Raw genomic sequence first — 12,905 nt, forward strand, 5'->3', positions numbered from 1 at the left:
TGCCTCAAGACGCCTCACGTGCACATAAATTGCTCACTGCATTATTCTGACTAGAGTCTTAACCTGAAAGCATTGATGGCTTTATCCATCAAGTGTTTTATAAGGCTTTTTTGTTTCAGCATTAGGAATCAGAAATGTTTTCTTTTTTGTATGAGAAAGATACTGGCTGCCTTTTTTCTGATGGTGATCTTTGACAGGACAAGTAATTCTACTTGTTTTGTTAAAAACCTAAATAGCAGTACATTAATAACTGTCTGGTACAAAGAATTGATAAATGTAATCAAACAGATTTTAAGCTAAAGCTTATAATTCAGTCTTTTTTTTAGAAAAAATCATAGGAAATACTATACTTATTGTGCTTTCTTATTGTTCAGGAATCCGTTGGCAGCAGCAAAGTAGTCTTTATGGAAACCATTCTTGATTTCTTTTGTGACAGGGGTTTCTTTTGTGGCTGTTCTTGAAGGTATTTTCTTGTATGTCTGTAAAAGCAAAAGCCAAAGTAAATACTTGGATTTATTTAGTGCCGCCTGAACACTGCTTATGATTTACTGTAAAATGGAGCTGTGTGGTGTTTGTTGATGCAGATGTATATATTTGCTTCATACAGCATAAGGAAACTCTATTATTTTCACTGCCATGAGTGGTATTACCTTACTAGTATTACTGGAACGTTACTTAAATGTCAAAAGAGACTTCTAATCACTTTTCACTAAAAACTGTATGTATGCAGGCAGGTTGGAGCAGTTCCTGATTTAAAAAAAAAAGTTGAAATAAACAATGCAGAGATATTTGTTTCTTTTTTCCCAGGAGGAAGACTCAAAAAGTTGCCCAACAGAGCAAATCCAGACCTCCTAAGTCCTGAATGCGGTATCTGGCTTGCTGTACAAGTACGAAAGAGCTGAGCTGCAATGGGAGGGTCATCGTTACTGAATAACTCTCTATTATAGACACTACTGTATATATCATCCTTAACTGATATATCTTTTAATGTAAACATGTTTTTAGTAGTGATGCTAAGTCTACATATGAGTTCATAAAGACTGCTAGCCAAAAGTTGATGCTTTTCCCCCATCCTTGTCAGAGAGAGCTTGGAAGACTGTTTACCTTAATGTAGAAGTTTATGAAGAGAATGACCAGCGTAGTCATGTAGGAGGACTGGAACATGAGACAGCCAAATGGGAATCCACATGGCTTCACAGCTGCACTTAGTGTGTGCACAATAGTGAGCAGAAATTGGATCTGTGGAGGAATGATCATGCATGACTATTTACTGAGAAGGGGTTCGTTCCAGCTAAATCAATTTAACACCTACTCTTGTTTTTGAAGTGTTGCATACTCTTGAAATGATCTCTTTCTTAACTTGTGTATCTATTCTGAAGGTTAAGTTAAAATGGTGCTCTTATGAAATTAAAAAAAGTGAGATGTCAGAGATTTCTAAAAATATGACTTTATAGTCCTAGTTAGCAACATGAAAGTTTTTTTAGTAGGGTTAGTTCTATCTTCCAGACCGTGATGTGCCAGCTACAGTGTTGTCTCTGTAATTGAGCAGAAACGTGAGAAAACACTGAAGACTCCAGGCAATTGCTTTAGAAGTTCGAACAAAAAATGGAGATCACAGGTCTAAGGAGAATTTTAGGTAGGCTGACTTTTGCATTAGTGGACAAGATGGGGAGAAATGAAGCAAAAACGAGACGGAGAAGGAACTGCAGCAGACTGTCTGTAGTTAAGATTGTGAAGCACATGCCACGCTGGTGAATCTGCTTCTCCCCAGCCAGCTGATTGTGCCCGCGATCCAGTGTGCTGGGGTGCATTTCAAATCGAGCGGTGTGTTTCAGCTGCACAGATGGTCTTAGCTCAGAGAAGCATTTGGCAAATATATTTCTCCACAGGTGTTTATAAGCTAACTGCAAACATCCGAAGTCCCAAATAGTATGAAGAGGCCCTACCATAAAAAAACTGGAATGATTTTTACTTCAAATAAAGCCTTTTATCTTGTTGATACAAATTTTTAATGTAGCCTAGCCCTTTTGGCACAGGAACTGCTGGAATAAACTTTTAAAAGTCAGACAACTTCTGTCTTGTCTAAGAAGTTGTTTACATTATTTTACATCTTTGTAGTTGTATCACAGTGTGGTGGCTTAATGTTGGTTGTCTATCAGGTGTCCACCCAGCTCACTTCCCTCTCCTCAGTAGCGCAGGGGGAGAAAATAAGATTTTTTTAAAAACTCACTCATTGATTGAGATAAGGGCGGAGAGAGGGTAATTAGTAAAACTTACCATTTATTATCACAGGCTAAACAGACTTGCCTTCAGGAAGATTAATGTAATTTATTGCCAATTAAGTACAGAGAAGGATAGTGAGAAATAAAACTAAAAACCATCTTCCCCTAAGCCTCTTTCTCCCCAGGCTCACTGTCACTTCTGACTTTTCCTACTTCCTTTTCCCAAGTGGTATGGGAGGCGAGGGGGAGGAAACGGGGACGGGGACGGGGTTGGATTGGGAGGCAGTGTTTGGGGATGAGCAGTCAGTGACTATTTCTTTGGATTGGAAAAAAATCTTCCCTTGCTCCACTGTGGGGTCTCTCCCACAGGAGACAGTCCTGCACAAAAATCTCCAACTTGGGTTCTTCCCATGGTCTGCAGTTTTTTCAAGTGCTCCAGTGCAGGTCCTTTCCATGAGATGCAGTCCTTCAGGAATAGACTGCTCCAGGGTGAGTGCCCCACAGGTCCTGCTAGAAAAAAACTACCTGTGTGTGGGCTCTTCTCCACAGGCCACAGCTCCAGCTAGGAGCCTCTTTCTGCATGGGGCCTTCCACAGCCATACTTCAGGGCATGGCCACTTGCTGCAGCATGGTGCTCTTCCCGGGCTGTAGGTGGGGATCTGCTCCGCCGTGGGCGTTCATGGGCTGCTAGGGGACAACCAGCCTTGCTATTTTCTTGTCCAGGGGCTGCAAGGAAATCTCTGCCCTCCCCCCATCTCGGTGTCTTTAGGGCTGTTTCTCTGCCATTTTCTCACTCCCCTCTCAGCTGCTGTGTAGCATTTATTTTTAGCCTTTATTAGCTATTATATCACAGAGGTGCCCCCAGCTTTACTCATGGGCTCAGCTTTGACCAGCAGTGGGTCTGTCTTGGAGCTGACTGTCAGACAGTTTTTATAATTTTTTTTAATTAGTCCATTTGCCATGATTTAGCAGAATCCATCTGCCATGATTGAGCAGTACCCATTTGCTATGGAAGAGACCAAAATAATGGAATTTTATGGACTGCAGAGTTTCCACTGTATTTTAGAAAATATTTGAGCATTGTTTCCTTTATTAAGCTATGCTAGTCTGCGCTACTGACAATGTCTATGATAGTTTTATTTTATTTGAATTCTGTAAATGACACTTTTTTAATCTATCATTACTTTTGCTTTGTCTGGTGTTTTGATGGACTTCTGGAGGTTAAAAAATGACGGTAAAATAGATACATACCAATTGTGCCTGAGTGAGGTATTTCTTCCACCAGAGATACTTGTGCATAGAAGGGATCACTGACAGTCCGTAGTAAGAATACATAAGCACATGGATAAAGCTATTCAAAGTGGGTCCAAAAAAACCTATTAAAAAAAAATCCCCAAAAAGTGAGAGACGAGATTACTGCCAGCGATGTCTCTTGCATACAGTAAGGCTTCCCTTTGTGTTTTATCCTTTGCTAAAGACATTCCTGATGTGAAGAGGTGCTATCCTAGGGACGACTGACGAACTGGAGGATACTTCCTACAGGCTTTTTGTCATGCTGAATCTTGTGTTTTCAGCACATATCTTTCATTTTCTCCTTTTGCTTTTTCTATTCTGTAGTTTCCAGATTATTGCTTTTGTTTCTCTCCTAAACATTCTTTGTATATCTCTCCATTATTGCTGTAAGCTTTAAACACGACTGTGGGTGACTTTGCAGCAGGTACTGTAGCTTAGGGCCCTGGGAGGCACACCCTCTCCTTGATGGAGTAAGGGCTTTGCTCTGAATTAAACTAGCCTCTTGTGGCTCTGTTTGAGCATTGCTCTCACTTTCTTCAGTGGCTCTTCTGCTAGATGCATGATTCCAGAATTTCACCTCAATTAATACTTTGCCACTCTTATTCGTTATGCTTAGTAAACACTGTCTCAAGCAGATTAAATACCCTCTGTACCTTATTGACCACTAGCAGTACTCTATATCTGCTGTATGTTCATGTGTTTGATGCTGTGTCAACCAAGACTGCTGATAAATTATTGCAAGAGGCTTGGCAACTTCTTTTACCAATTCTCTCCTTACTCTTGGGTGAATCTCATCGAGGCCCATAAAGTTATGAGCACAGCAACTCGCTAACCATCTCCTCCTGGATTATGGGGGTTTTACTCAGCTTACTTCCCCTACTTAACATCGATCTCTAGGGGTTGGGGGTCCTGAGAGAGGTTTAATTCATAAAAAAATGCTATTGAGTTTATTTGTCGAGAGTGACACGGAGTTTACTGGGGGTCATGACTTCCTCCTACAACTGCTTCTATAGTAGATCTTTATATGTAATTGCTCTTGGGTACTACTCAGTAGTGTTATCCTCCCTAAAAGTGGTTTGAAGAGAAGTAAAAATGGGATTTTTGTGATAGCTAAGTGGAAAATCTAGGGTCCAACGCTCAGATATTTTTTGGCCTGAACTTTTAACCATGCTTTTAATTTTACTGAGGACTGCAAGTGTTCTGAAAGGCTCTGAACCTTAAAGGTGCTACAGTACAGCATAGTGACACAGTTTTCTTGGTTATGTGGTTCCCCTTCAGCAGTAGGTGACATACCCCAGGTGATGAGGTGAACACAGACTTACTTTGCCCACAAGGTATCCAGTTCAGAACACACCACCAAATGTTAAACATAGTGGCATGGTGATACACGTGAAGAAAGGTGATCTGGCTGCTTTTCTTTCTCAGTACAAAGAAGATAGTGTCCATGAATTCAATTAGTTTGGAAAAATAATACCACCACAGCACGTTGGCTACCTGCACAAGAAAGATCAAAGGAGCAGGAGATCAATACCTGACCATGAAAGGGCTTAAATATTGCTGTACTTAGTCTCTAGGCTTGCAACTTCCCAAAAGGCTTCTCAATATTCTATTGAAAGAGGAGTACAAGCTCTGACTTAAATTTTGTTTCCCTTTTGATTTAGATAGTTTAGAAAAGAGCACATCATTTTTATGTCATTATCTAAATATAATTTAAGAAATACAAAATTTGAGGAAGAGTTTTCTAATTGTTCTAATTTTTCTTCAAAGATACTGTCGTGTCTGAGTTATGGTTTTTTTTAACGGTGCTAGCATTTATTCTTTCTTGGCACTAAACATTGTGCTGGTAGCTTCTTTTTAAATAATCCAAATTTGACACTCAATAAAATGGAATATACCATGCTCTAGAGCTGAGACACTTTATTAGAGCTCAAGATATGTCCTAGGACAGTTAAAGACAGCTAGTTAAAACAAAAAGTGGGAAAACACCTTGTTGATGGGAAAAGTTATTTAACTGACGTTTTCCTTGCTGTAACACAAGAAATTTTGAGGGCTGAGGAAAAAATCATGTAAGTTAAACAATCTTTATGCCCTTGACCTCTGATGTTATCTAGGAAGTGAGGACTGACAGAAGGGTAATACTGTGATGCAGAAATAAGGTTTTGTCACAGTTTAAGTGTTGAAACTAGAGATGAGGTAAACCAGCAAAAGTATCTTTATTTTCCAGAGTTTAGACTTGGCCTTAAATCAATTTCCAGCTACAGCCCAACAAAAGTTACAGTTTTGATGACTGATTCTTGTTCCAGCTTTTAAAATGAACAATAGCCTCTGTTTTAATAGCCAAGCAACACTATTTGCACCACAGATCTTGATGTATGAATCTTCAAAGTAGTCCCTGTCATGCTTTCCACTGCAAGGATGCATGTGTATTGAATCAAAAAGATAACCGTTATTTGCTACCAGCTATTAGGCAACCTGATTAAAACCCGCACATTAAAGATGTCACCAATAGCATCCTTATAACTGCCATGAATGAGGAAGTGTTGCCCCAGGGATGTGGAGAGAAGGGATGCTGGGGGCTGTGTCTCACCCGAATGTCGGCCTCCCCTGCGCTGTGGAGGTTCTGGCACTGCAAGTTGTAGCCTCCTCCCCATGCGGCAAGGCTGAGCTAGAGCAGAAAACAGAGCAATTATATTCATGAACAGATGTAGCAGTTTATAACCCTGCAGTTGTTCTGTGTTTAATGAAAAAAGCAGCTCAAGAAGTACAGTAGATTCCCACTCCTTCTATGGGCTGATACTTTTAAACCAGATACCTTGCTAGTATCTTCTGTTTTGAAAGGGGAAAGGTATCAGATTATGTTGGTGATATATGCTGAAATTGTGCATCTTTTGCATTTCTCTTGCTTTAGAACCTTCAAAACAGCCATTTAAAATCTCTGTTACTTAATGTTGTGAGCCTAGCACCAAAGTTCATTCTTAAATACTGTATCTCTGACCTGAAGTAGTACCAACAGAGCTTATCACAGCTAATTTTGCAAAATAATCCTTGAAAAAATTTTTCTGATGCAAGCAAACAGAACGGGAATCGAAAGTAGTTCAATGGGAAAAATATTTCTTAATGCAACACACATATCCTTTATCCTCAACTATTAAATTCATGAGGAAGTAGAGGCGAGTGGGTATAACGTTGAATGGAGCCGTGAACACCCACAAGCAATTTCTTAGATTTAGCACATATCATACTAGCAAGCAGACAAAGCAATGAAATGTCAGGATAATACACTGTGACGGAGCAGAAAGTTTGAAGAAGCCATATGGTGTCTTTTGATGTGGAACACTTTTATAGTAATGACCAGCTACAGCATTCAGCAGCTCTTTCAGAATAGGGAGCATAATTTGTTGTCTGTAAATGCTCTGCACAGTCCATTGATTTTAAGAAGGTCTTGCTTATTATTGAGTGTGTGAAAAGCGGCTTTAAGGCCAAAATGAGCAATTCATGTTCCCGGAATCTGGATCCCTCTCTACACAGGATGCAGTGAGTGACGATGGAATAAATATATCGAAGTGCTATGCAATATGCAGAATTGCAAGATGCAGTGAGAAGTGGGCTGCTTTCAACTCTGGCACTACTTTCATGGGGATGGTCTGTATCTGCAACTGTACAGACTTCTCCCTCCACTTCAAACTGAAAAGGAGTCTTCTGTGTTTAATGTGTCTATACAAAAGCAAAGCAGCAACAGTCTCACTGATCAAACTGAATTAATTCCTCAAGTAAATACATAAAAAAATTTGATTACATCATCTGGAGAGGTAAATAGCCCAGAATGCTTGCTATAAATTTACATTAAAAAGCAATAAAATCTGGTGAGCAAGGCTCCTCTAGTATTTTTCCTTTGAATTGTAATGCTGTCATTGTCTGTAATTCCAACATAGCTGGTGTTTGTGGCCAAAATAACCCACAGAGATTGCAGAGAGCGATGAGAACTCATTAAATGAGTGCTGCGGGTAGCTGTTATATAAAAACCAAAACAAAACCATTCATTTTTGGAACAGCCTATGTTTCGGTGGATTCGTCTAGAGTGTGTGCAGGGGTCACCAAACCAAACAGGCTGGGACTGGCGTCTAAAACTATCAGAAACCACAAAAACCCACCTAGACGTCCTCAAAATAAATGTTCAGTGCAGCTGAGATCACAACTCATCTAGCGAAGCTGGCCTTTGCTTGGGTGATGTGCTTGCAAGCACGCAGGGCTGGGATGTGTTGACGTTCCTCCTTTCTCTGCTGTGGCAGGAAGATGGGAAGTGAGGGGCCATGGGCTGCACCTCTCCAACTACTTTAAGCTGTAGAGGTGCTGAAGTGAAGGGAGTACAAGCTCCTTGAGAAAAGCAAATTATGCCACATCATTTTCCTATTATCTTTCAAAAAGCAGCTGAGTGGAAAAGGGGTCATTTCTGTTCTCTGAGCAGGAGACAGAGGGCATGCAGTTTCTCAGCTGTCCTTCCTGTGGTAAGGCTTTGGTTCACAGATCTGTGCTTATGCCGTAGCTGGCAATAGCTAGCAGCTTCATGAGGGATGGGGAGATGTTACTACCTGGTTACTTTTCTGGGTAGCTCCTTTCAGGGCCTTCGTTGTACACATTACTGCCTTGGATTTTTGTCTCCAAATGAGAGCTGCCTGAGTGATCCCCAAACCAATAGGAATAGGCAGGTACAGTAACATTGACAGGCTGTTGAAAATTTACCTTCAACTCTGTCTTGTTACTTGAGAAATGCTGAAGAGAAAGGAATTATCAGCTTGTTTTTGTCTAGGAAAAATATGGTCAAATGGGGCTGGAATATCAGGAGCAGATCTGGAGGCAGCATCCTGGATGTTGGCAGGCTGCAGTGGTGACATCTGGGAGCTTTGGTAAGGCATAACCTCAAACATGAGCATTAACAGCTCTGCCAAAAACCTCTGCTGCTAGTTCTACTAATAGGAGCAGGAAGTAAATGATACTGCCTCTTGCTATTTTATTTTTTTTCATTCAGCTACAATGAAACCGTCTTTGGCTTTACAGGTAGGAGTCAGCAATAGTGGGACAATGTCTAGCTCTTGTGGTTGCGTGGAGTTGAAATCAAGACCCCCACAAAACCGTAAAAACAAATGAAGAGGCGGCTGCTTTTCCATTCTTGTGAAAGGCAATGTCATAAACCAGGTAAGACCCATTCTCCTGATTTTACTCAGAAACTATAAATTGCCTTTGCAAAAGCAGTCTATTGCTTTGTTAAGGTAAGAGCTACAGTTTGCATTTTGTTGTATTCACACTTACATGCCATTTTGTAACTTAGCTCTATGATGTAATGTGCTTGTAACATTTTTTTATCTAAATGTCTTAAACAATTTTATCTTTTGAGGTGTGCAATTTTAGACTACTTTACAAAATTTAATTAAAACAATTTCACCTGATTGAGTTTATTGCATTCCATATCGTACATTCGTATCTTTTCTATGGTTAAATTGGTCACATTTGTTAATTTCTCTTCAAGTGCATCTTTGGCAATCACCTTTTTGTCAGGTTCCAATTACAAAAACACTTTACTCTTTCAAACTCTTTTCATTTAACAAGTAACTTATTTTGTTGCTTTGCTGAAAATATCTAACCTCATAAAATTTTCTGCTACTGTAGGTGAAATTTTGGGTCACAGAAATTTGCTAGAAAAACTTGCTAACTTAAATCTTTTGGTAAGTCTCTTTTACAAATGTTCTGATTTGTATATGATTACAATACTCTGATTTTTCAAAAATCTCTTTTGTGTGTTTTTTTTTTTTTCTTGTGTGTTAAAGGTTAGGAGAGTTTCCTACTTTTTTTTAATTCCTTGTCTTGGTTGTTTGTAAAGATTATTTTTTTTCAAGTATTCCATTCATAGCTTTCATGTTGGAAAATGAGACGAGAAAATCCTCAAAGGCTCAGAAATAAAATAAGTATTTTTTTCAATATCACAAATTTTGAACTTGGTGTTTGAGACATTTGCAACACATCATAATTCGTCAGCATGGAAATGGAGCGTAAGCGTTGGTGTAAGCATATCATTCTCTCTGACTGTTTTTTTAATTCCTTGTCTTCTTTCTTCCATGATTCTGTATAATCCCAGATTTTGCAGATCATCCTGTGTGCCAGTTCCACAGCTGTTTAACTTGGCATAAGAGTGCCCTCTGATTTGTATCTGTGTTTCAAGAGCCAGCAGCTTAGAGTGAAGCTCTGTTTTGCCTCTCTTAATCTTACTCTTTAATGTCAGCTTTTCTGTAGCTCAACATTCTCTATTGTAGGTACCTTACATACTGCTCAGTCTCCTCAGAGAGAAGAATCCAGTTTGAGTTTTGACTGCTCTACTTTGCAAGCTAATTTTCAAGATTTCTGGCTCACTTCCTAATAAAAAATTAGTGGGGAAACTTGGAAGGTAGAGAACGGGTTTTTTTGGGGGCCCTGGTGATCCTAGGCCATGACTTTCATGTTGGCAATCGATGATGTGGAAGGTAAGCAGCTTAGTCAACAGTACTAAATGAGACAGTTGCATATCTGGAATAGAACCTGGTACTTGGACACAAGATATTCAGTTATTAGGTCTTTTTTCCCTCTGGTACCAAAGTCATACATGTACTGTTTCAGTTATATTCCATTTCATATGCTGAGCACTCTCATGACTTTGCAGAGCTGATGGTATTATTAATCACGCAGCAAGATGGTGCAAGTGCAGGATGTATTAGAGATGAGAAATCTGCTCTCTCAAAACATAAATTCTCTCTTGCTAGAAAACAATTCTTTGAATGCTTTGCATTCTCAGCAGCCTGTCCTGAAAATAATATTAACACATGCACTGTTTGAAGCTGTTCAGAAAAACAGACCACATAAAGAGGAAAGAGCTGCCTTGTGAAAAATTTCTGCTAAGCGGCACCATCCTGTTAATTAGCAGAGTTTTCATATTTTTCTGTTGCCCTAATGTTGTTCTTAACAGATTCCAGTTTTTACACCAATAAATGACCTTTACTCATCTACTTGAATATAAACAGCATGAGGATTCACAACCGTTTCTTTCCTATAGCAGTCCAACTCATGCCTCCTTTTTTTTAAAAAAAAGGGAATCACATTGTTCAGGACTGAGAACTGGTTCCTCTGTAAGAAATTGTGGGATGGTGCAGACAGCAAATGCCAGAAGACAGTGCCAATGGCTCTCGCCATGCTAAGTATCAGACTAAGCACAAAAAGCTGGAACCCAGAGGCCTGCACGCTGCTTGTTTCAAGCTTTCAGCCTCAAAAATCTCACAGTTGTAGCTTGTTCCTGTATCTATCCTCTACAGGTAGGCTAGAAAGGAAAGGAACTTGATTTTTTTTTTCTCAATGGGTATTCTTATTTCTACTGACCACAGTTTCTCTGTGCTCTTTGAGTTGTAGAAAAAGCTCTGTGCATGTTGGGCTTTCTCAGAGAGAAAAATGCCTGGAAGCAACAAGGCGTTCCCCCTTGTCCCAGCACAGGAGAAAGACAGAGGGTGAGGGACCAGCTGGCTGGTCACCAGTGATGTTCCTCAGGGTTCAAGTCTAGGACCAGAGCTGTTCAAGGTATTTATCAATGATGTGGATGCGGGAGTTGAATGCACCATTCTCAAATTTGCTAATGATACCAAACTGGGAGGTGCTGTTGACTCTCTTGAGGGACAAGAGGCCTTGCAGAGGGATCTAGCTAGACTGGGGCATTGGACTATGATTAATGGGATTAAATTAACAAGTTGAAATGTTGGATTCTGCACCTAGCTTGGAGCAATGCTGAGAACAAGTCTAAATTGGGAAAGGAGTGACTGGAGAGGAGCCCTGCAGAAAGGGATCTGGGGGTGCTGGTTGACAGCAGGCTTAGTGTGAGTCAGCAGGGAGCCCTGGCAACCCAGAGGGCAAACCTCATCCTGGGGTACATTAAACCCAGCATAACCAGCCAGTCAAGAAAGGGGATCATCCCACTGTATTCAATGTTCATGTGGCCTCACCTTGAGTATTGTGTGAGGTTCTGGGTCCCACAACTTCAAAAGGATGTTAAAGTACTTGAATGCATCCAGAGGGCGGTAATAAAGCTGGTGAAAGGGCTAGAAGATGTGTCCTACAAGGAGAAGCTAAGGGCTTGGGCTTGTCTAGTTTGAGGAAAAGGACGTTGAGAGGCAACCTCATTGCTCTTGACAGCTTCCTGAGGAGGGGAAGTGGAGATGGAGATGCTGAGCTCTTCTCTGTGATGTCCAGTGACAGGATACATGGGAATGATTCAAAGCTGTGCCAGGAAAGTTTAGACTGGAGATTAGGAAGCATTTCTTTGACGTTAGTCAAACACTGGAACAGGGTTTCTAGAGAGGTGGTCGATGCCCCAAGCTTGTTAGTGTTTAAGAGGCATTTGGCCAGTGCCCTTAATAATATGCTTTAACTTGACCACCCTGAATTGGTCAGGCCGTTGGACCAGATGATCATTATAGGGCCCTTCTAACTGAAACAGTGTATCCAGTATATTGTCTTTCTCTCCGGAAACAGGTCAGAAGGGGGAGCCAAAAACTAATAATGGAATTAGTATTGAAATAACTGAAATTCCTCTCAAAAGTTTAGAGTGGGAGTATGAGCACTACTGTGCTTCCTGTGGGAATAAACAGCAAGAAACCTCTTGATGTTACTACATGTATGTGTTACTGTTTTTTTTCTCCAGCCCCCAGGCCAATTAAAACAACTTGATCCTACCACTGTTCTGAAACAAAGGGGGTCTTGCTAAACTAAGAAAGGAGACTAATTGGGCTATGTAGGGGAAAGAAGGTTCTAACTTGCAACACTGTGAATCACCTATTTCCCTTGACTAGAGGGCAATTTTTATTAGTCCTTGTAAATGGCATTTCCTCCCTGGATCTATAGATCTGGGTAAAACAGTCCTGAAAGCAGTTATCTGCTGGCCACACCCCAAGGAAAAGGAGTCTAAGCAAACACTCAGGATAGTGCATCAGGAAGGAGAGAGGAGTGACTTTGTTTTTCCTTGCTTTTTTTTTAAAGTGAATTTTAGAATGAAATGCTTCAGAAGATTATCAGTGTCTAAAAACAGGGATCTAGTTAGAGGTCCAATAATTGCATGCATGGTGTCCTCTCCAAAAGGTTGGCTAATTCTGTAATACAACAACCAGGGTTTGCCTTCCGGACCTGCAACATGTACAGCTGGACTCCATGCTGGATCTCTCATCCTGCTGGAGTATCAGAGCTAGCAGGACACCGGTTATTCCAGAGTGGGGGAAGTAAGTGGTCCCAAGCTTTCTTCTTATTTTGAGGTCACAAAGTTCATCTCACAATGACAAAAATAAGAGCACTTTCCCAAATGAATCATAGAATCGTTATGGTTGGAAG

The 12,905-nt window shown here is 40.4% G+C and overlaps 1 protein-coding gene across 1 annotated transcript; it reads right to left on the reverse strand.

Moving 5' to 3' along the window:
• Nucleotides 1-313: 313 nt before the first annotated feature.
• ELOVL2 (ELOVL fatty acid elongase 2) lies at nt 314-6,180 on the reverse strand (the record flags this gene model as incomplete). The annotated part of the gene is made up of 5 exons (XM_009700062.1): nt 314-479; nt 1,105-1,239; nt 3,474-3,598; nt 4,838-5,009; nt 6,103-6,180. Coding segments are annotated over 5 exons (639 nt in total), but the record flags the coding sequence as incomplete, so codon positions are not given.
• Nucleotides 6,181-12,905: the final 6,725 nt, after the last annotated feature.

The sequence above is a fragment of the Cariama cristata genome, unplaced genomic scaffold (genome assembly GCF_000690535.1).
Source record: "Cariama cristata isolate BGI_N322 unplaced genomic scaffold, ASM69053v1 scaffold22045, whole genome shotgun sequence".
In the NCBI taxonomy this organism is placed as follows: domain Eukaryota; kingdom Metazoa; phylum Chordata; class Aves; order Cariamiformes; family Cariamidae; genus Cariama; species Cariama cristata.